The sequence below is a fragment of the Mus caroli genome, unplaced genomic scaffold (genome assembly GCF_978045245.1).
Source record: "Mus caroli unplaced genomic scaffold, Mus_caroli_1 scaffold_3, whole genome shotgun sequence".
Taxonomy (NCBI): Eukaryota; Metazoa; Chordata; class Mammalia; order Rodentia; family Muridae; genus Mus; species Mus caroli.
Window position 1 is genome coordinate 18,361,222 of NW_028227258.1, and position 25,707 is coordinate 18,386,928.

At 36.5% G+C, this 25,707-nt stretch overlaps 1 protein-coding gene across 2 annotated transcripts in view; it reads right to left on the reverse strand.

Moving 5' to 3' along the window:
• The window catches only part of Unc5c (unc-5 netrin receptor C), a 351,370-nt gene that overhangs the window by 141,956 nt on the left and 183,707 nt on the right, over window positions 1-25,707 (reverse strand). For both annotated transcript variants that reach the window (XM_021157614.2, XM_021157613.3), the window contains exon 2: window positions 5,576-5,797. In XM_021157614.2, coding sequence (XP_021013273.1) covers window positions 5,576-5,797 — 222 coding nt within the window. The remainder of the gene's footprint in view (window positions 1-5,575; window positions 5,798-25,707) is intronic.

Genomic DNA, 25,707 nt, shown 5'->3' on the forward strand with positions numbered 1-25,707 from the left:
GACCAATGTGTCTGTAATAGGCCCTTGGTGAGATTTGGAATAGAGGCAATCTACTTGAATGTGTGCCCAGCTAGACATTATCTGTGTGACTATTTCTCTCTCTCTCTCTCTCTCTCTCTCTCTCTCTCTCTTTCTCTCTTTCTCTCTCTTTTTCTCTGTTTCTCTCTCTCCCTTTCCCTTTCCCTCTCCCTCTCTCTCTCTTCTCTCTCTCTCTTTCTCTCTCTTTCTCTGTCTTTTTCTGTTTCTCTCTCTCCCTTTCCCTTTCCCTCTCCCTCTCTCTCTCTCTTCTCTCTCTCTCTCCTCTCTCTTTCTTCTTTCTTTCTTTCTTTCTTTCTTTCTTTCTTTCTTTCTTTCTTTCTTTCTTTCTTTCTTTCTTTCTTTTTTTGTTGTTACATGTTAATGTCAAGAAGGCATATGGCAACATGAAGCACACACCACAGCTGCCTTCTTTGATAGGACTAGGGACTGATTTCAAAGCCTCCGGGACACTAGAAGCACTCACTATGTCACACTCACACAGCTGAGAGGAAAAGGCATCCTGTGTTCTGTTTCTGCCTCATTGTGTAATTTGGAGGAATTTACTTTCTGTATCCTGCTGAGCCTCAGTTTCCTTGTTCATAAAAGGAGCACCCAGGATGCATCTCATATGAGATTTATGGGATGCTTAAAGAACATCAGACATACAAAATGGTCACTGCAAGGCTCAGAGCACCTTTTATTGTGGTGTGTTGGTCTTAGTTAATTTGAGAATAATTAAAGATGAAAGGAGAAAAAAATGTAAGGGATTATTAAAATTTCAAAACAACTGTGGCTTTCCTGACTCCCCTGCTTCTTCCTGGGAGAAGCAAACCATTTGCTCTCACATGGTGGATTATAGGTGCCATGGAAACAGGAATTGTAGACTGAGTAAACAGAAACCAAGCCGCTGAGTCTGAGATGTTCTTTAAAATATAACGGTAATTTTTTTTTTATCAGACCCACATTTCTATGTGATTTGGAGGCTAGAAAGACAGCTCAGTGGTCAAGAGCACTTGATTCTCTTGCAGAGGACCTGTGTTTGGCTCACACTGGTTTCTCCAGTTCTAGAGGATCATCTTTCTTCTGAACCACACAGGCACAAAACACAGGTAAGGCCCATCCATACATGCAGATAAAACATGCATACATATAAAGTCAGATAAATAAATATTGGGATGTGATATTACTGTGTCACCAGATGAAGAATTTCTGAATACTGTAAAAGTGTACCATAGTTTGTATTTTCTTCTTTTTCTTGGACATATAAAAGAAATGCAAGTTAGTTTAAATGGTGAAATGGCAAACAGTTAAGTGTAGTGAGGGCTTTAATTAGTAGACTTCATTTTGACCAATGATATAGTTTTGTTAAACAAGTGTCAGTAATTCTTTGTTTCAAACCTCAGAAGACGAGGGACCATAGAATGCTTTCAGAATTTGAGAGGGACACTATTTTTTTTTTCATTTAATTTGGTTGGAAAAAGGGTCTCAAGATATAGCTTAGGGTGACCTTGAACTCACTAGGTAGGCTTGCTTTGAATTGATAAGAATCCTCTTGCCTCACCCTTCTGAGTGATGGAACAGCAGATGTAAGCCACTGGGTTAGGAGTAAGTAAAAGAATTTTTCAGATCTCTCTTCTTCAAAGTGTTTATTAATTTTTCAAATGTGAAATTATCTTGGTAGAGACTTTGATAAATGCAATTAGCTATGCTTAGTTGCTAGGAAATGTGATTGCTACTAAATATGATTTGCATGTGTTGTTCTGAGGAAGACATAACTACAAAATGAATGTTTGCAATGACTTTTGTCTGTCATTTAAGGAAAAATGATTTTTTAAGACACTAAAAATATTTCAGTTTTGCAATGTATTTCAAGACTTAATATATTCTAATATTTCTTACTTTTAAAAAACCCACCATGGTCCCCTCGAAATAATAAAATCAGAATGTTAAAGTATAGAGCTGAGGACCCAAGTTGCAGGTGAATCTAGTTTTATAAAAACAAATAAACAAACAAAAAACCCCGCAAAGAATTCTATTCCCATTCCATCTTTGCAGTGTTTGGTCTCAGAAGATGGCAAGGAACTCTAATATAAGGGACTGAGAAATTTCTACACAGTTTGTCTAGATTGGGGATTTATAGTAGCTGGCAGAGAGCTGCAATAAAGTGGCATAGCTGTTCAGTGGGTTTCATTATTTATGATGAAAATAATATATTCAAAAGACTTAAAAATATCAAATGACAAAAGTCTCAAGTCATCACCCTAGATTCTTAGCTGTCAACATCTTGGTGTGTATTTATGCAGAAAGTTTCAACTGCTATACAAAAACATGTGTATCTCTCTTCTTTGCACAGCAGCAAAATACAGCAGGAATGCTGGGTTCTCTAATTTGGATTTTGTGTTCAGTTTTATCTAACAGAATTTACACAGTCTCATTAGTGGAAAAACTTCACTTAAACAACAACAACAACAACAACACTATAGTAATCAGTTCTAGGAAAGAACATAATCAGTAGGGCAGTGTAGACAACTTGCAATGATAAATCTTTGTGTATATCGAGAATTTTACTTGTAGGAAGCCCCTAGACTCACTTGCTTGGCAGAAGCAAGAGGGGTGGGTATAATGTATTTCAGTACTTGTGCTAATTTCATACTGGCATTGCAATTTGTGCCCCAGTAAAAAAAGGTCTTTAATTCTTGTATTGAAGTAGATAACATCTTCTTAGATGTTTATTTATAATTTGCATTCCTTTGCCTAGAATTACATGTTCTAATGTTGGTTGGTTTTCTTATGGGTGCTAGTGCATTTTCTAAAATGTAATTTAAAAATATTTGCATAGTAACTAAGTTATCTCTTTGACTCATGTTAATCAATGTTGATATAAGTTTTTAAAAATATCCTCCTTGGCTCTGTTTGTGGTATTTTAAAATTCAATTACCTAATGGTTTCCTATAAGGATTCTTTATTTTGTGTTTTAATTTAAAAGGCTTGGCTGTCCCATTACTGAAACTGAGTAACCAACCAACAAATGGCCAGAATGATAATAGTGATGGTGATGGCGATGATGATGACGATGATGACAATGATGATGGTGGTGGTGGTGGTGATGATGGTAATGATGATGGTGACGTCACTCAATGACATCTAGAACTTACTTTAAATAATGAAATAGGATACATATTTGGCGTTATCTATTTCTTTCCCTTCTGACTTCCTGCCTTGCTATCTCAATGCGCGTACTAATCGATTCCTTTTTAACTGGTTATACAATCATCACATTCTGGAACTATTTTCATATTTTATCTAACCAAATCTTAATTGTAGATCTGTGTGTGATCTTCAGAGAAGATCACACCTCTTTTATTTTATGTTTTTAAAGATTATTTGATTGCGCTTCTATTTCAAGTTGCACTGAGCTGTTATTAGAAGTTACTCTACATTAAAGTGTGGTAATCTTTCAGAATCCCTTATAGATGGCATGTATGTCAAAAACATTTATCATGTATATTCAAGAATAATATATACATGTGTGTATGTGTGTGTGTTGTGTTCATACACAATTACACAATTGTATTTATGACTAGGTAGAATTTGAAACTGTTCTTTCTAGAGCTGAGTATGTCCTTAGTCGTGAATCCCATGTCCAGCACGCATGAGGTCTATGATCCATCCCCAGTATCACAAAGGAAAAAAACCCTTCAAATTTCTTAACTTCATAACTACATAATTGCTTTTACATTGATATTCTAAATGACATACCTTGATAATTTGAATTGGCTATCTATACTTAGAAAAAAATAATGAGTTACACTCTTTTGAGCAGCTAACTTACTATATTCTCAACATTTGTAATTTTTTTCTTTGAAACTGCATAAATTTTCCATGTATACAAAATTATGCCATATGTCATAAATGGTAGTTTTCTGCTTTCCTTAAAACTTTTACACATCTTACTGACATATGCTCTCTAAAATGCTTTTTAATAGGTTACAATGATTCTCTCAGTACTAGTGTCTGTAGATACCTTTGTATATGTGTCTAGTTTGGCACCAAAGGATAATTGCTAACTCCCTGGCAAAGTTTCATTTAGAAATAAAAGCCAACAAAAATTGTACAACATTTGATTCTCTCTCTGGCCTCATGTACTGGAACTTTTCCCCTAATGGTCATGTCTTCATCCTGAATTCGTGTGTATGTGTGTGTGTGTGTGCATGTGTTACTAACATATGGAGAAGTTCTCAGAAGTGCTGAATATCAGACATTTCATTTTTATTTATAATCTTCTCACACAGACTTTTTAATTAATTATTAAGACATGTCTAAATACATTGATTCTCGTTTTTACATTTCTGATACCTTGCATGCATTATTAAAAGTATATGTATATGAAATCTTCAGAAATAAATGAGCTGAAATCAAAATATTCAGTTCTTTTGAGATTTTTGTCAACGTCTGGTAGAGTTATTTTCTGAGTAATTAGATGAAGAGGTGAACCATTTCCCTACTGTAAGCTTGCCTGTGATTGGATAATCGCTGTTTTCTGCAGTCAGCAGCTTTCATTCAGTGAACTCACTGACTAGCAGATGAACAGCCATTACCTACAGCTGCCACTTGATTCCCTGTCACCACTTACACTATGTACACACATGTCTTACATGTCCATTTGAGATGCATCTTCTTAATCAATAACTTAGTCTATGCCTTTAATTATCATCTCTTCAATAGATATTGTTGTTGGGGATGTGGAATGTGCTGTTCTGTCCTTGTTTCAGATTAAGCCAATAGATAGGCACACACTGGAATTATTTGCACATTTGAAACCCTGAATCTGCTCTCTGTATGTAGAAAGATACGATGTAAAAATGTTTCTCATTTCTGTCATTTTAATTCCTGTTAGCTTGGAAATGTTGATTAATAATGTCTTAGCATTACTATATAGTTTAAAACCATAACATATTTAGATCTGAATGTTTTAAGTGCTAGTCTCCCTGCAGGAGATGAAAACACTTAAGCCACAGAAGAAATATTCCTGTCTTCTAATTTAAGAGAAATATAAGGTATTGCATAACTATCTTTCATTGGTAATTGTGAACTAAAACATCACAAAGTTTCACTGATAGCTAATTTTCAAAGAATTATTTAATATATTCTATAAAATAATATCAGGTATATATGCAGACCAATGTTGGGCAATGATGTCATCAAGCTCAATGTATTCTCATTCGCACATGACCCCTGGATTGCAAGAGATTTATCTTTGATTTCTGTACAAGTGAAATTCAAAGATACCATTTTCCAGGATGCTCCCATTTATTCATTCTATTGATTCCATATTATGTATCTTATTGAACAGTCACATAGTTCATCAACAATAAAGCATTTATCATTGATGGCTTGCTTTGCATTGCATAAAATAAGATCATTAATTCTTAACCTAACTGATTCAAAGGCTTTTGCCAAAGGATAAGAACTCCATTTTCAGCCTTGCTAACTGAAGTAGTATTGTGACAACAGCACCGTGGAGTAAGTGAGTCCTGAGCCACAATCCCAAACTCACCGGAGGTTTCATCTACTCTCTCGTCTACTACGTGGTCCTTCTGATGAACCCACTCGCTGTTGCACTTGAAGTAGATCTGGGTGGCAGGGCTGGCTTTACAATACAGGTTCACAGGCTTGTTCTTCACAATGTAAGCTTCCTCGGGCTCAATGAGGAAGTGTGGCAATGGCTCAGGTGGGTCAGATGGAAAGGTTTCTGGGAGTTCATGAAAAAAGTCATCATCTGGTAAAGAAACAGAAAGTGAAACATGGTCAAAATATGGCATTCTTGTCTTCTAGGTGCTCTTTGATTTTAGAAAAAGAATTTTACTGAAAAAAATAATGTTTTGAATACTTGTTATGTGCAAAGCAATAGTTAGAAATATTGACTGGGTGATCAGCAAATAGTCTGAATTATTATTCTATTTTCTATATATGACAAAACTCAATCTCAGGAATAATGAGTTCTACTGAAAATATAAGGAATGAGTAGCAATCTGCAAAACGAAGTCCAGGTTCTTGTCACTAACCATTGAATGCCTTACCCAATGGATAGCTGTGATATTCACAATGTATTATGTAATTCCCAGTGTACAAGGTTGCTATGAAAAACTGACAAAAGGGGCCAGAGAGATGTCTCTGTGACTGAAGGACATTTTTCTATTCCAGAGGACCTGGGTTCAGTTTTCAGCACCTACATGATAACTAACAGCCATCTGCAATTCCAGTTCCAAAGAGTCTGATGTCTTCTTTGGCCTGAATGGGCAGTCCACACATTTGGTGCACAGATATACAAGCAAGCACAAAAGCCATAATTCAAAAATACATACTTAAACAAACAAAAGCAGCTTCTATTACAAACATAAGGCTTGCTTTAAATCTTTTGCAAAGATCTGAGTAAAACATTGGAAATGTGAATTAAAGTTCTTTTAGTCCAGTTGCAAATTGATCATTTGTTTCCAATGATACATTTGGTCCTTTCATTCAGCTGAAAATATTCACTGAGACTAAAATTGCCTAGGCACTGGAAATGAGTGAGAACATCAAACTGGTCACTAGCACAGCCACAGTAGAAATCCTCTCTGGTCTAAGCTTGAAATTTTACTTTAAATGTTACATGGTATTATGGGACTGTTAGAAAATTATTTAACCTCACTATAAAATTTTTTCATTTCTATAGCTTTGAAAATTGTCAAAAGTGCTCCTCTATCTGATATTTCAACAACACTGAATAAATCTAATCTAAAATCACTGGAGAGATTTGTACACTTTGAAGTTCCTTTGTTTTTCTAATCTTGAATTCCACATGATTTCAAGTTTTAAAAATCATACGTGTTTGCTTTAATAAAGTCTAGTAATGGTTTATAAAACCATAGGAGTCCTTCTATTATGATATATAGTACACCTGATAATTATCTTTTTATGAGGGACAGAAAATAATAAACTATCATTAGTCCATAAATATGCTAATATAGTGTGTTAAAACTTACAGCTCAAAAAAAAGTACTTTATAAACTCTCTGAAAATGCTGTTCGGTAGCAATAGACATGGCATGATATTGGTATTTAGAGGTTGACTGTGCAGATATCACCATGAAAATCATTATATTATGCATTCAGTTGTTATCCCATTTTTGGGAGGTAGCCATTGGTGAAGTAGACATCTGTCCACTAAGCAATCTGGCCTGTGACTTTTTTCATCTAGGTCACGGGATAGCTTTCAAATAGTAATGACATCCAGTCATTGCCAATCTGTTTTGGAGTGAAAATTGGGTCTTCTTGAATCACAGATAAAAGCAGTTTTCGAAGCTGCTTCACAATACTTTAATTCCTGATATTGTAGAGATGGTGTTGGCTCTAGCTAAGCTTTCTTTCTTACTCTGCCTCCTTGATATACTTCTTTATGGCTAAGGCTTCATTTCTAGTTTTCCAGCATTGATAAATAAGGACACAAACTGTCAGCTTACAAAAGAATAACCTTGTTTACATCAGTTTCAGCTCCACCAGTCAATATGCAAGACCACTCAAGACTGCTCAAATGAACGGAGCTAGGAAGGCTAAGGGACAAGGAACTGTACTATTGACGGATCCGTCTGCACAAATTTGATGTCTTGAATGCCTTACCCAATCTTTCTGTCATATTCAGGAGCACTTCCTTTTATATGTGAGGATGTACTAGGCTGATAATCAATAGAGCTATACAAAATGCCACACTCAAATTCTACTGAAGCATAACTCTTGTTCCATTATTATTCACGAAAGCAAACAAGACAGTAACTTTAATATAATTCACTTTCCTTTTGGATTGTGTTTGCATACATATAAACAAGGAAATGTAGTTAAAGCTAACATTTATGCAAGCATGCAAAAGATAAAATATGTTCCAGCTACTGTTTTAAGTGTAGCTTGTTCCTTTAAAAGAAATTATTACAAAGTGCTTGGTAATTATACACATCTATTTTATTCAGTAATGTAGCATATCCATTTGTATGTTCATATCCCATAGTATGTATTTATGAACACTAAAATTCAGTTATCTCACCTGGCCGAAAACATGCATCTCTCTGGTCTCATTATTTTATTATAACTATTGAAAGGACAAATAATAATGGAAGATGAGAAAAATGACATGCGTATTTTCAAGCTAAAAAGAAGCTCAGTGAAATGCTGGGAGGAAACTTTATAATTTAATAAATATCTAAAACACCTATGAGCAAACTAAGTGGGCATTTCTTTAATTTTGAGTTTCACCATAATATCTTGAAAGAAATTAGCCTGTGCCTTGGTTTGAAGTTTCATATCATAGATTTTTCCTATTGCTTGCAAACACTTAGAAGGAAGTATAATAAAGAATCCTGTCTATCATAAGAGAAAACATTTCCTTCCTGTGACAGAACTTGTATTTCTATTATATATAATTCTCATCTCCACAGAACTCATCTCTTTGTGTTCCTCTAGAGAGGTGCCTTAACAGACAATAGTCCATTATCATAATATTTCTTATGGTATCCATATTGTAAACTCCAATTTACAGCCTAGGTAAAATCACATTATATATTATGCCTTATTTCTAGTACTCAGTTCAACTGTAGGAATGACAATTGGCCAAGATAATTCAAGATCCTGAGTTATTGGTTATGTGTAGTGGAATAAATACAACAAAAGAAACATGCTGATTGTTAGCAGGCTTATAAATTTCTACTTCTTCCCTTTCACGAGACACCATCTATACCACAGAAACCTCATAAGGTAGTATAAATAACACCACCTTGATCATCATAAGCATGGTAAGAAAATGTTTTCTTATTGTTGCTCCAGATAAAAAATCTAAGAGGCAGTATTCATTTTCTAGGTATCACTTTTTTTTTAAATAAATTTCATTTTAAAACGTTTTCTAATGTGATTTTTAAATAAACAAATCAATACCCCTTGACCAAAATGATACAAATGAATTTGCAGAGTATATAAATATCTAGCATGCCTATGTGTGTTTAATAAGGAGAACATGGTCAGCCTGTAATGCCTCTGACTTTACATGAACACACTGTGGCTTTGCCCTCTGTGTTTGCTGCTCACAGAATTGCCTCTTACTTTGCAAACCTGTTTTTTGTAATCTTTTTTAATCTTGAAAAGATTTTTAAAAAGTTAGCAAATATTTAACACTAGAGTGGATATAACTTGAGGATCATGATTATATTGTCTTCATGTTCATTTTCATATTTCAAAAGATTTAAAAAACTATTTGTATATGTATGTGTATCATGTTTGTGCATGCATATATTGTAGCCAGAGGGTAACATCCCCTGAAACTGGAGTTAAGGGTGATTACAAGATGCCTAATGTGGGTGCTCGAAATACACACAGGGCTAGCTGTGTAGTTTGTATGGCCCAATACAGAATGAAAATTCCAAGATCCTAGTGTAAAACGTGTGAATATTTCTGAGAATGAAATAAAAATATTAAATGAGTACCTAGCCCTTTGAGACAGAACAGGTCACACACATTAGCTAAGCATCCATCCTACCTATGGATGAAGTAAATGGGGAGTCTGTTCCATATATGATCCTAGAAACCATTCTAGGGAATATTTATGGAGATTTCACTTATTTTTTAAGGTATACTGGGTAGTTTCTAAAAGATGGAATTTCCTTGCTGTAGAAGATGTGTGGCAAGGCTGGGAACACTCAGCCTTGCCTTATTAGCTATAGTTGTTCCCATCCACTGGGCAGCACTCAGTAAAAGCACCCAATACAACCAAGGCTACTTCCAATAGGCTAGCTCTGCACTAACTACATAGACTACATACTGAGATCACATCTTATAAGCTTGTTGATCTTTCTGTTCAAGCAAATCAGCTTTCAATACTAATAAGGTCATATCACAAAACTTGAAGCTATAAAAGTCCAACCCTGTGTTTTCACCTGACAGAGAGGTCAGTAATAAACCATCTTGCCACTTCATACTTTCATATCAGTAGAGGTGATGTCAGGGAGATGATAGGAACCCAGTTTATAAACACAGCTTCATTCTGTGAACTAATTTTGAGCAATGTGTTTCAACTATTTTAAATTATTACTTCTTATAAAGGCATATACGTCAACTTGAAATTAATTTGGGCAAAATTAGTTGAATAATGAAATTGATAAGTCTTTATGTGCAGTTTATTTGTATTAACAAAGTAAAATTCTCATGGTGATTTCTTTTCTATATGGTAAAGTTGGTTTCAACATAAAGCTAGATATGGCTTTTTTTTGTGTGTGTGGATACAGCATTACTATTCATTTTATTCTCTTCTAACATTGGACTTAAATTTCCACTTTCTACCATTACTCAATAATAGTGTTTCAACAGTAGTGCTGTCTTTATCTGGATTTCAGTACATCTTAACATTTCTGTTTCTATTATCATATACAGCATTGGCTTTTTCATTTATATACAAGTGAGGGAAGCTTTGTACCATCTATTATCTTTATAGATTTTCATTCCACCTAATTCTTGACAGGAAAATATTATGCTATGAACATCAATCTAGGAAGCTTTAGGTTGCTGGTTTTATTGCTATATCAAGCCTTAACTTTCATCAACTTAATACATACATTTCTACATTTCTGAATCACACGACTTAAACTGTTATTGCTCATAGAATGAAATATAGGACCATTATCTCTTTGTGTGAGACATGAAGCATATTCTTCTAAAATGAATTTTGCTTCCAAAGAACTTGAGAGCAATTTAAAATGAATGACTAAAAGCTAATTTTATCTGCATTTGGCCACTCATCCATCAGAGATATAATGTATGATATATTACCAAAAAAGCAGCTAGGATTAACTATTTAAATAATACTCTAGGCTATTTTTAAGATTTTCATTAAAATATACTTTGGAAGACAACGTCTATGTTCTACGTATCAAGAAACATATCACTGGATTCACCCTTTAAATCCAAATAGTTGGATCAATAATGCCTTAAATATATTCCACAGTTTTGATCTACTGAATATTTCTAAGAAATATTTTCTAAGAAAATATTTCAAAAGAAAATCTTTTTACTTTCAAAGAAATATTTTCTAAGTACATCCTTCTACTCCTAGAAGAAATATAAAGTTAAAATGCTATTTGACATTTAGCTGTTTCTGAAATAGAAAGGCTTCTTTATGCTCCAGATAAGCTCTCCTCTCCTCTGGCTTTCATGCTTTGAAACCCTCTCATTCTCTTGCTTATTTCCTCTTCTATGCAAGTTCTACTGCACACCTGAAAGAAAAATTTTACAAAAACAATTTTTTCTTCTTCATATAACTTGCCAAGTATAAGGAAAATAAAGTGGCCAGTTTCATTTGCTGAACAGTTCAGCTAAAAATTATAAATATTGAGGAGCTGATGAAAGTGTATTAACATAGAATATCAAGAGCACAAATGGGCATCAGAATGAAGAGGATTTATAATATAATATATCTTTATAATCTAGCTCTCTTTATATATAGTATGTATTTCTCTAAAAAGGCTGCCTCACTCTTTTGAATTCACACTGTATACAAAGTGACATAAAATTTGCATAAATGTGTATTAATATATTTACTGAACCACTGTATATTTAAACCCACACAGCATATTACAATAAAAGCCATTAAAATTTATTGAGATGTGATTGAGCATACCTAGCCTTCAACTGAAGTATTGTTCAATAGTTTTCTGAAATATCCAACTGTAGATATACTGCTTATCAGCAAAAATAAGGACAGAAATTTGTATAAAGCAAATTTTTGTATCAACAGAAAGGGAGATTTTGTGTGAATTTAAGTATGTATAGTGTGACTGTCATGCTAGGTCAGAGGATGTACAAAGAAAAGCTTTATAGCTGGCACATGTAGACATGAGAGGTCATTACTTCTGGGGAGACGTGCAAGAGTTGATAAGGAATGTTTATTGCTTACCTTTTATTTAAAGGTTTGTCATATATATATATGTGTGTGTGTGTGAGAGAGAGACTTTTGAACTTTTGTTCAACTTAACAGGTAAATTAGATCATTCTCATGTGCAAAGTAGTTTCAGCCTAGTATAATACCTTGCAATGTTTCATTAATACACTTCCAAAACCAACAGCATGAACTCCATTAAAAATTACTCCACATCTCCATTAAATGTGCTGTTTTCAGGATACAGTATTTGTAAGTAGTTCACTCTCATTTACTTACTCCTAGCTTCATTTTATTTTTCCTCTTAATTTTGCCCCCAAACCCCTCCATTTCATGACCTCTGATTCAAATTAACATGGCTCATTGCTCTTTTTGTATATTTTTCAAGACTGCATTTAATGACCACTTTCCATATGTCAGTGTGGTCCTCACTGTTGTGGCTGAAGTTATATTTTATCTGCTTTATCTTTAAATGACATCTTAGGTACAGAAATAGAAATCATACACAAGAAGGTACTGCTTACGGTGTCTATATTTCTCTCCAATGAATTAAGGGAAATGTCTGACTTTTTAATCCCTTCTAGTGGTTACAACTCCTATAGTTTCATTGAGAACCTTAGGCAGATGAAAATATATAAAATCATAAATATAGTTTTGGGGTGTCTGGAGAGATGGCTCAGTAATTAAGATCAGTCTCTGCTCTTTCAGAGGAGTTCAAGCAACCACATGGTAGCTCAGAACCAGCTCTCACTTCAGTTCTGTGAACTCCAATGCCCACTCTTGTCTCTGAAGTTTCCAGGCAAATGCATAGATCATAGACATATATGAAGGCAAGATCCCCATAAACATAAAATAAACTAAAAAAAAAATATTGAATAGACAAATAAAATGCTTAAAATAAACTTAAGAGAATTTCATAAAACTCTTAAGGATTGACAGACAACTAAGACAACATGACCTTGAGGCTAACTTCATTATAAGTAACTAATGAGAATGATTTAGAAAAATGTCTCCCAAAGGTATGAATATTCAGTGTTTGAATGTATTCACATCACATATGCTGGTGACCTCCCTGGAAAATTGTCTGAAACGGTCAGCTTTTGTGTTAACTCTGCCTGGCTCAGGTTCCCAGGTTTCACATGTTAAGTGTGTGTTCCTGTGAAGGTGTTTGTGATGTGATTAAACTGGTATGTTACTGGGAGTAAAAAGAGTCAATTATTCTAGATAGTCTGAATATGTCTTATGTCCTAGGAGCAGAACTGATGGCCCCAAGAAACTCTACACCAGTGTTTTACTGAACAAATGAAAAATATAGACAGATAATTCATGTCATCAAAATCTCCCTAACATCCTGCTGACACTCTTCAGCACCCTTCCTAGTTTCTCTACAGCAGGTCAAACATCCCTTCCTCTGAATGTGGCTCCCAGATTAAGCCCACATTGCTGCTGTAGTCCCCATTGTCCCCATTGCTCCTTCCCTTTATACATCCAGTCCCTCCCAGATGACAAGTTCATGCCCAATGGTGGTGCTTATTCACTTTCCAACATCCTATGCCTGGAGTGCCTGTCAGAGAATTTAAGTTTTTCTTTTCCTTTCAGTTTGTATTGCTATCCCTAAGGATATTTCACAGGAAAACACAGGAATATACAGGAATTACTTCATTTACTGAAATCATGGGAGTGACAAGAAATCATTGTAAAAACTATAACAGAAATATATATATATATATATATATATATATATATATATATATATCAAAAGGTCTGTGTGTGTGTGTGTACTGAGTGTATTTATGAAGTATGTACTTATTGATATGTATGTTCATGCTCACATGTGAGTATGGAGGGCAGAAGATGTTGGGGATGTTTCTGTGATTATTTTCCACTTTTATTTGTTGAGTCAGGATTTTATAGTGTCCCTGAAGCTCATAGATTTAGCTGAGTTGGCTAATCAAAGACTTCAAGGATCTGTCTATTTGTGTCTGCTGCCTCTGTCCCTGGGGTTGTAGGCACATGCCTCTCTCTCTCTCTCTCTCTCTCTCTCTCTCTCTCTGTGTGTGTGTGTGTGTGTGTGTGTGTGTATGGTGTGGTGTGGTGTGTGTGTGTGTGTGTGTGGTGTGGTGTGTGTGTGTGTGTGTGTGTGTGTATGGTGGTGTGTGTGTGTGTGTGTGTGTGTGTGTTCAGGGGATCTGGACTAAAGTTTTCATGTTTGAGCTGTAGGCACTGTACTGACTAAGCCATTGTCTTAGCCTCCAAAGGCATAACACACGTTTGTAAGTATAAATCTACTTCCTATATAAAATAAATCAACTCTCTTTTCTGCAAATTTTATTATCAACAATCCAGAGCTACGCCTAGTTTCAGACTAAATGAATTCTTTCACAATATATTGGAGGTTAAGTGTAACTTGATGTGAATGTGAAGTCTTACAGAACATCTGATTTTATTGCCTTCATCTATTGTGCTCATCCGACACTCGATGTATTACATCACTCTTCCTATTTATAAACTTTCTCTTCCTTGGAGACTCTGCATTAGCACTTTATTGCTTCCTATCCTATGTCGTTGACCTTCTACTTTCTCCTTTACTGCTCAAATACAGCCAAATACTTCTCAAAGCTTCTCCTTTAGTCTTTCCCTTGGGTATCTCATCAAACCAGTGGCTTCAATTATCAGATCCTGTCACATACCAACCTTCCTCTCCATTCCCTTGCTCCTTAAAACCCTGCTATGCCTTTGTATTGACTGATAATGAAATCAGACTCTATTCAGGCCAGCCAGGACACACTTGATCTTATTGCTCCGCCCTCTACCCTCCTGCCATCTTGCTAACACAGGAGACAGACAGCCTGGCACTGTATCTTTATCACACTGCCTTCCTTCACACTCACCCACACTCACCCACACTAACCTGCAATCATCCACATTCACCCACACTGACCCACACTCACCCACACTCACCTACACTCACCAACTTCACCCACACTCACCCACAACCACCCACACTCACCCACACTCACCCACAACCACCCACACTCACCCACACTCACCCACAACCACCCACACTCACCTACACTCACCCACACTCACCCACACTCACCCACACTCAAGAACTTGTGCTTTACCTTGTCACAGGATTTTCCCTGTCCAATTACATTAGGGCAGTGGGAGGCCTGTGATTTGACAAGGAAAAGGGAGGCAGAGCTAAGATTTGTGGAGACAGGGAATATCTTGGGGTAGCAGAGAGAAAGGAAGATGGCAGGGGATTTGAATCTGTGGGGCTAGGACAAGTCACAGGATGTTATGATATCATAGAGGTTAGAATATTGGAATAGTTTGACTAATCTAGGTGGGCAGCTTTTATTATTGTCAATTGGTTCTGAAATTATTGTACTGGGATCTTGTATATTGAGAATTTATTGATATATAAATCTGATTGGTTAACTATGAGCATTGAGTCTTGTTTTTACTGGTTTAGTGAGTATTGTGCTATCAAACCTCAAGAATGGCTGATCTATTTGGTTATTGGAATATGGGACAGAGCCAGCAGGATCCCACCAGGACATAGTGTTGTGCCCTGCTGGTACCGGTACTAGAACAGGAACATGGCCCAGCAGGCCAGGGAATTGGTGGGTTGAGAGAAGCAGGAGTGCAGAGAGTTGGCAGGTTTATTTTTAAAATATTTCCTGCAACATCACCTGAAGGACATTTCTTTTCTGTCTTGATTTGAAGGTTATAGCTCAATTTTTTTCCTCAGGCAAGATCACAAAATCCACATAAATGTGGCTCCTTCTAAGAACACATTTCTATATTACTTCTTCTTTCTGTTATCATCATCATCATTTTATGTTATTGCCTCAAATTAACTTGTTCACTAAATTGATTGTTTTTCCCCTTGCACATGACTCCAAGCTCCATGAATTCTGTTACTGCCCACTTTTGCTCAACACTGTATCCTCAGCATCAATATCAGATGGACTTATCTCCCTCCCTTAAAATTTGCCTGACTTTTAAAATCAATTCCTCATTTCTGATTATAACATTACTTTATCACAGTCAAAATAGCATCCCTCGTGAGGGCTGAATAAATAAGGAATAGATTCCCATGTTCTTTATCTGAGTTATTAAAAGGACCCTGATATTGATTTCAATTGTCTAAATTTTCTTCCTTCATGTCAATGTGTACCTGTATTAGTCAGCTTTTCATTGCGGTGACCAAATCCTAGAAAGAAACAAGTTAAAAGGAAACAGAAGGTTTATTTTAGCTCATGGCTTAAGATCTCATAAACATAGCCCCGTCCATGGTCATTTGAATCTGTTCCAGTTGATGATGTTCATCTCATGGCAACCAGGGAGCAAACAGCTTGAGAGGAAGGGGCTGCTAACAGGACAGGGTGCCAAGTACCGAGTCCCTCCAACTGTCACACTGAAATTTCTAACATTTCCACATAGCCCATCAATCAGGAGCCCATCAGTGGATATTTGGCTCTCCCACATCTCACCTCTGAACACTGCTGCATTGGAGACCAAGCTGAAGCTGACACAATTCAGATTCACTCTACAGCAAGAGTCCATGACTACAGCAACTATGAATAGTTCAGCATGAAAGTGGAATCAAATTAGTTTCTGCCAGAAATTCTAAGTATTCCACAAAACTTGGCCCCACATTCCCTTAATAACCATTTCTTTATCACCTCTCCACCAGACTACAATATGCAGATGCTGTATGTCACAAATACAGTTTTTAAGTTATCGTCTTCCATATACTATATGGCTTGGAATCTAGCATTCAGAATTGACTCCTCAATGTCTGTTTCAATTCCATTAAAAAATTCATTCTTAATCTTCTCAAATATAGTCATCCCTTGCTGTTCAGCTGTAAAAGTCCCATAATGCAATTTGAGGGGTCAATGATTTTACATCAGGTCAGAGCTGCCTTACCCTAGAGGGTTCTAAAGCTCTGTCTCAGCTGGAGGGAACATATATATAACTGATAACTTCCAGGACTACAAAAACAATTGTTACATGTATAGATTATGTTTTTTAAGACAAAATTTGGTGACATCTATAGTGATCTCATTATTTAAAAATGTATACATGTTTAACTGTTAAAGAAAATTTCATGTTTACACAATAGCAAAGACTTCAAATACTTGTAAACTATATTCAAAGAATTTCAATTATATTCTCAGAAGTTTGTGTTTGTGTCTGTGTGTTTGTGTGTATATGCTGGTCCTATGTTTAGAAACCTAAACTAAAACAGTAGAGACAAAAGTATTGTAAGATATGAAAAAGAGGAATATGTTACAAATGAGTACTCAGCTTATGTGATATAATGGTCATCCTAAAAATTAAGACACTGGAAATATGATTATTACTATCATATGACTGCATGTTTTATCATATAATTTTAAAGATATGACAACAAGCATGCAAAATTTCCCATACAAATTAAAACTCTACTTAGGGACTTTTTCATAGGTAAGCTACTCCTTCAATTTAGTAAAATAACTTAATATACATAAAAAACACAGTACTCTTTACTTTGACATGACATTTCATGAGCAAAGAAAATAACAGTATTTAAAAGTAGCCTATGACTAGATTGACACATCAGAAATTATATCTCCCCTCTTCTTCACTTCCTACATAGAAAGTATCAACACGATCTTCTCTATGTCTGGCCTAAGTGATTGATAGATCAGATAGCTTTGATGTTTCTGATTCTATAGCAATTATTTTTCCCAGAGCATTTCACAGTCTCATAAGCATATCTTTTGCCTCCTACAGAAATGCAATACCTGGCTATTGCTTCTTGGCTTAAAATACTATAGTTCCTCCTTTCCTGTTATCACAGTACACAAAACCCATAATAATAAAATATTTGTTTATTGTTCTACACACAACTTTTGCTAAGAGTTCACCTGGTAGTTTATTTATGGTGTTTTAATTTTTAAATGTATTTCTCTTTTTGAGATTATAATATAATCATATCATTTTCCCTTCTGTTTCCTCCCTCCAAGTGTCCCACATACTCAACCCTTGTTCTTTTCCAAAATCATCTTTTATTCATTAATTATATTATTTTATTTGAAATTATATTAATTGCATGTATATATATGCATATGTGTTGATTTTTTTTTACCTCCTTAGTAACTATTTTTAAAGCTACTACTTTTTAAAATTAAAATTATACTAAGGAATTTGAATAGGTAGAATTCTACAAAGGCTGTCATGGTATGTGTGTACTTGTGGATAATCAGATAGCATTTAAAAACACAAATATGACCATGTTGAACATATTGTTCATGCTTCAGAACTGATTTGTACAGTACATCCTCTGGGTCCTTGGAATCATTGTTTATGAGGTTTCCCTCACAATCCTACTCTGTCTCATTACGACTCTGCCTTGTTTAACATTAGTTATCATTCCTTCTGTGGAAGACAAAATGATGCTACATATTTCTAGGCATGGTATTGTTTCTATAACACTCAAATTTCTCCAGACACTTTATAATAAAAGCAAATGTGCATCACAAATCTCACTCACAGTACTGCTATCCTGAGCTCCAGGTAGTTAAACTCTGAATTTGTATATTTTGACATTTTAGATCATCATGTTTATGCAGCTGGTCCTGTGATTTGACGAAAGAGTTAACGCTGCTGATGAGCAAGAACATAGATTGTGAACCTCTGACTTTGCATCACACCTGTGTGGATGGAAACAATGGCCAGCCTGCACTCAATGTACTGGATAAAGTGTACTGACACGAAGGACAAGATGCCCAACCGATCGAAGAAGATGGAAAGGGTACGGATCACCTACAGCAAAGTGCACAGTTGCTTAATGTTTCCCAATGTCACCTCCCCTACCGCTGGAAATCAGGATGCTTGACACCCGGACACCAAATTATTAAAGTTTCAAGCAGTGACACTTTCTTCTCCACGTGGGGCCTGGCTTCTCCTTGACACTTTGTCCCTACAGTCCCTTCAGGCCCCTTGGCCTTTCCTCCCTGCCTTTAACCTCCATAACTAATTAGATCTGGCCAACTCTTCAGTGAAAATAGTTTGCTTCAAAGTTTTCATTCAGTGTTCCCTTCTGGGCATACTTTGTCACGTCAGTCCAGCCTGCCCTTTCTACATGAAGTTTAAAAGGCTGAGCTATTTTTATAACATTAAACAACAACAACAAAAAAAACCAACAAAAAACCCATCTTTGAAGATCTCCACCTACCTCAATGCTTTACATAAGGACTAGAGTGTCAAGTCTGACAAAAGCTTCACAAGCCATGAAATTATTAGTTTCAGAAGTTTATGGATAAACAAACAGTTCTAAGGATTCTGGTCTTATTTGCGGGAGGGAGTTAAAATTTAATGATTTGTTGTCTGCTAGCAGTTTTATTTGGGATCCATTTACCTTCCGCACTAAAAAAGTAGACAATGAAACTAACCAACCCACCCACCAACCAATCAATCAGCCAACAACCAACCAACGAACCAAAGACTGAGGAATATAGTTGGACTCATCTTCAGTAAGTTTCTTTGGAAATCTTGTTAGACGTCACAATTAAGCAGCATCATTAATGTCATCTCTATTTCGGAAAAGACAAAGGTGAAGCTGAAGACAATAGAGAGTTAATTTTCAGAATATGGTCTCTTGCTTTTTTTTTTTTCCTATAAATAACATTTAAAAAGCCTTAAGTAGTCAACTACTTTAGACCTACTCCTACATCTCACAAATAATTATACAAAGATATTTATTTAAACACATAACTATCAGGTAGGTGTAGAGGGTCTTGGGCTAGTCCCAGGTAGTCAGTCTGGGGGTGGGAGGCTCCTCTATCACTTGGAAATGCGCAGAGACTTGTTTTTCAGTTGAGTAATTTCCATCTATCCCGTTCTCAGAAGAAGCCAGGGTAGTACTCTTATGCTTTGCTTTGCAGATAGAGTCTCAAAGAGGTACCTCCTTCTACCCTGGATTTCACTCTGTAACACGGATTGGTCTCTAATTCGTGATTCGCCTGCCTCAGCCACCTGAGTGATGATGGGTTTACAAAGCATGTACCATCATACTTGATTATGAGACATGTTTCATTTTCATCTATCTTGTGAGGTACAACCTTTAAAATCTCATAGATGAATACTTAGGTATTAAACATTTGTGCATGCCTCCAATACCATTCCTATCTGTAATAGAGGCACTAAGAAAGAAATCTACATGCTTATGGCTTGGTAAAAAAATGTGTTACACTGGATCTTGCCTTCCACATCCTGAAAATGTACTAGAGAAAATTTTTCTTGTATTACTATATTTAGCAATTATAATAAGACTACCAAACAAACATCAATAAAGCACTTACAAAATGCCAGGTAGCCCATTAAGGAAGCTAGATAGACTCCCAGTTACTTCCTACAATATATCCATGGAAAATACCATTATCTCCATTCTAAAGATAAAAATAGCAGCAGAGAAATTAATTAAATGGCTAAAATATACATAGCTAATAAATACCGGGAAAAGTTTATGACTATCAGTCATTATCTAGGCTTAAAGAAGCACTGATATGTTATCCACTCTGTGAAACTGCTTATGAAGAAACCAACATATATTTATTAATTATAGGAAAAAATGAGAGCTATGCCCCCAGTTATCACACAACTATGTTTCCTAGCCTCCTCAGAGATATCAGTAATATGTTTTTATTCATTTTTGTAGTTATATAACTGTCTAATTCCACAAAGATACTTTTATAAATTGCTTTTAGTTGCTTGTCAAAGTTCATTTAGGGGGCTGGTGAGATAGCTCAGAAGTTAAGAATGTTGGTATTTCTTTTAGAGGATCACTGTTCAATTCCTAGCACCCATATTATATGACCTATAATTGCCTTTAATGCCAGCTCTCTGGGATCCAGTTCTCTCTTCTGCCTTTCAAGTGTACCTACACACAAACATACATACAGATGCCCCCACACACACACACACACACACACACTCAAACATACACACTCACAAGCATGCACTCATGCATACAAAGACACACAGGCATAAATAATAATGTAATCATGATAAGTTATTTTTAAATCAATAAGGTAATGTGTAGCCAGGCGGTGGTAGCGCATGCCTTTAATCCCAGCGCTTGGGAGGCAGAGGCAGAGGCAGAGGCAGGTGGATTTCTCAGTTCGAGGACAGCCTGGTCTACAAAGTGAGTTCCAGGACAGTCAGGGCTATACAGAGAAACCTTGTCTCAAAGAACAAAAACAAAACAAACAAACAAAAAACCAAAACAAAACAAAAAAAGGTAATGTGTTTGCTAAGTTGAAGAAACAGCTTATCAAATTATGTTCATATAGAAAAAAAATAAAACATTACAGTGTAGAGTATGTCTAGTCACTCATAAGACATTTGCTGCTCCACAGTTAGGTATTGACACTGGTGAAATTCCCAACAAGTAAACAACAATCAACTAAGGCAACATGAAAAAAAAAGTATGGAACCTAAGGTAGGGAGGATGATTTGTGGTGTGACAGGCACTGAAGATCCAGCCCTGGCCTTTTGTACTGTGGGAGGAAGACATGCTTGAACCTTTATCACATCTCCAAAAGGAAACAGGAGTTGACTGCATTGGCTAATACAGAGGGGGTGGTGATTTGTGGGAAGGGAGAGGGCACAGCTTCTCATGTTAGGGAGGCAAAAGGCACTCATGCCTGCAAAATAGAGGTCTCTGAGCCTATGTGGCTTTTTTGAGAAAAGCATGCCCTTCCTGTCTTCCACTTCAGTAAACTGGAGGAGTGAAAACACATTTGTGAGTGCAGAGAGTTCGCCGACATTAACAGCCTGTCATTTTCCCAAAGTTTGAAAGAGCAATGGATGGATTTCAAGGCTCACAGTGGGACAGGGTAAGACAGCAGGGCTCACATGTCTTTCGGAAACAATATAAATTCATAGAGCTATTTCAAAGTCTCGTGAAGAGGTGATAAACTGGTGGGTCTGGTTACACACTTCCTCCTCTGGGGATGATTTTATCCCTTTTAGATAAGGCAGATTGATTCGCTGTTTTCTCAGGCTGCTTTTCTGCAAATCTACTTTAAATGAGCAGGTTGATTTCAGGGGCAAATCTCTTAACTCCCTCTTCTTCCGCTTGGGTTCAACTCAAGTTCTTGTGAAATCATTATCCTTTCTGTACCTTCAAGATGGACTGCTGCAAAACCAAATTACAAAGTAAACAGAACGAAGGTAAGAATGTGTTCAAGGATAGGGTCCTTGTGCAGCTGTGGGCAAAGAATCAAACAGCCACTGTGGAAATGTCCCCCTTTTAGCTTGGGCTTTCTCTGTATCCTATGCCTATGACTTTCTGAAACACACAGCCACTCAGGCCAAAGAGGTAGTTTGCTCTCCCTAAACTAGAGCTACATCCAAATCAAAGCACAGTATCCCCTTTCAACAGTTGGAAGTGCAAAGAATCAAGGCAATTAGCTTGTTTCTCAGAAATCACGCCAGTTCTCCAGGGAGGGCTCTAGCTGTAAGATCTATCAAGAAAGCCAAGCTGCATATTCTTCACAAGCTGGAAAATCAACTGAATGTTACCAAGTCAAAGACTCTAAACATATCCTTATTATGCTCAATATCAGCTTATCTGTTCACTGCTGGTTCTTTCATATACTGAGTGAATAAACAAACAGATTCCATATAGCTTATTACCTACAGTTCTCACCCTTCCCAGGAAAAAATAGGCCAGGAAAAATAGCACCCTACATTTATTGCTGCAAACCTACATAGTCCACACACATCCCTGAAATCTCTCAGACTTTTATTAACTGTTAAGTGGGAGCTAGGGGAGATGTGTTGGTTTTACTTTCCTCTCATCTACTTCTTGCTTGCATTATAACCAGATCCCCATTTTCTCAGCCCCTGTGGTTGAGGCTCCCATCACTTCCTCTTCAGTCTCTCCGAATACCCACATTTTGATCATAGTTACTGGTTAAGATGAGCACATGATGGAAGTCTGGGCAACTTAGAAGAAACCTGAGATTTTGATATGCTGGGAAGAAGATTAACACTGAGGAATGAGCTGTTCTTTGGAAGGATAAAGGTCACATTCATGAAAGTAGCTCTTCCTGTCCTACATCAGTGTGGTATAATATACTAGACAACTCTAGAGGGCACCATCCACACCGAAGTTTGTGTTAGCATCAACCCTGGAGTTAAGCATGTACAGAAAGGCTAACCCAACTAACTTTGCCAGCTGGTTGACGGGGCCAGGAAAACACTTGCCCTAGCAAGTGTTTTCAATCACCATAATGGTTCTTCTTGGCTGTTTCACTGTATAATGAACTGATCATTGTCTGCAGTATTACATTTATCATTACATTTGCATTTGGGGAGGGGAGTTTCTGGCAAACAGCTGGCTCCACAGGTTTGCCATGGCACAAAACAGACACAAATTGCCTGCCTTTGCTGGCCTGTGCTGTGTTTATTGTTGATTCACTGGCCAAAGCACTGCAAAAATCAGGCTTCTGAAAACAACGAAATGTTGTATCTCAGGATGACCCAGGTCTTGGGGTGGTTCGAGATTCATTGAACATAAGATGATTTAGCAAGTGGATTTTGTAAACTCAAATGTCTTTTTTAACATCATCCTTTTAATTTGTAGCAGCAATATTCCATGATAAGTTATAGAAATCAAACTTTAAGTGCTCATATTAAGCTGAGAGCTATGCATTTTTGATAATGATTATATGAATCACATAAAAGGATTTGAGAGAGTATCTTTTTTGATATTGTGCTCCTTCTAAAACAATGCAAGATTATTTATTGGTTGTTTTGTTTGCTTGTTTCTTCTAGATCTTTCCCTCTAAGGCTCAGGAAACATTCTGGAAGAAGGGACAGAAAGAGGAGACTGATTGTGTTGAATGATTCATGTTGTCTTCTGGACACCATTCTCTCACTGCATTTATGAACTCACTACACAGGTGGCTATCCACATGAGACATGCACAAGATGGAAGCATTAACATTCATTTCATTATGGATGTGGAGGGACCCTGAGACCCTACCACCCACTGAAGGACTACTGGTACTTTAAAAACATTGGGAGATATCTTTTTCGTCAATGGTATCAACACTTATAAACTGCCCTAAAGACAGTCTCTCTCTCTCTCTCTCTCTCTCTCTCTCTCTCTCTCCCTCTCTCTTCCCTTTCTCCATCTCTTTCTTTCTCTCACACACATGCACACACACACACACACACACACACACACACACACATCCACAAACTCATGCACACACAAAGATATGAAAGTAGGAGGGTGAGATCAAGTGGGAAGGGAGCATTAAAATTACTAAATTTCTTTATTAAAGCATATAAAACCACCAAACAAACAAATAGAATTAAAGTGTTATAAGATATTCAGGGGAGCATAGCTTTTCTTCTCTGGTGGAGTAATACCTCCAGCTTCCTTGGATACCCCAAGTAAGCTTGCCTGGGGCCTCAGGTGAGGAATCACACCCAATCAGGGCACATCTCCTTCAGAGGACAACACAGCTGCAGTTCTGAGACATGGTTCACAGGCAGAGAACAGGTGGAGCAGAAGCTCAAACCTTCAGGGAAGGAGTTGTAATCTAGCATTAGCACCAAGCTGAGTACATTAGTTAGAGAGAAACTGATAAACTTCCACACAGCACCCTCATGAATATAATTGATGGCACGCTTGAGACTACCGTCTTAATTCCTGTTCTAGACTTCTGCTGCTACTCTAGTCCCAAATACCCCAGTTCTAGAGACTGTCAAATGTTGGCTTTAATTGATATGGCAAATCACAAACCTACTTGCCTGTGCAAGCTCATGACCCCACTGTGAATTCCCCATGCTATATGCAGTAACTGGAGGCAGTGAAGAGAAGACTTCATTTTGAAACAGCAAATTAATACTGAATTTCCTGTATTCAGATATATACTTTGGAGAGCTATGTCGTATTGATATAGGGACATAATTTGACTCAGGATCATTCCATATAGAACAGCCTTTTATTTGTACTTTTGATTTCTATAGTTTTGTTACTCATGGTCAATTGAAATCTGAAAATGTTAATGGAAAATATCAGAAGTCAGTGAGTATGAACTTTAATTTGCAGACCATTCTGTGTAGCATGATGAAATCGCCACACACTGTCTCATTGTGTCCATCCCGGGATGTGAGTGCTGTTTTTATCCACCTCATACATAATTATATCCTACATGTTTCTTGTAGGGCACTTTAAGTCCTCTTGGTTATCAGGTTGACTCTACAATGGCATTGCTTGCTTTCAATAGGAAGTACCAACAGCGAAACCATGCCTATAATGTCCTTCGCTTCATCTCCTCAGACTGGTGCTTCATTGTCTATTACACTAAAGAGAAGCAACAGTCTATGGAGTGAAACATTTGAGAGAGAACCTATAGTCCTATAAGTACATGTTAAAATTTATTTATTTATTTATTTATTATCTTTGTCATCATATTACAAAAAGCATGCAACCCCACAACTAGAGAGCATTCGGGAAATCTCAGGTACCCTGAGGTCAATTTCAAAGGCCAACTGATAGATTTTAAACACGTTCCTTTTCCTTAACTCTGAGTTTGTACATGAATCTTAATTTCTTCTTCTTCTTCTTCTTCTTCTTCCTCTTCCTCTTCCTCTTCCTCTTCCTCCCATATGATTATTCCACTATCTGTGTTTATCATGAGGATTCAGTGTATCTCTGCA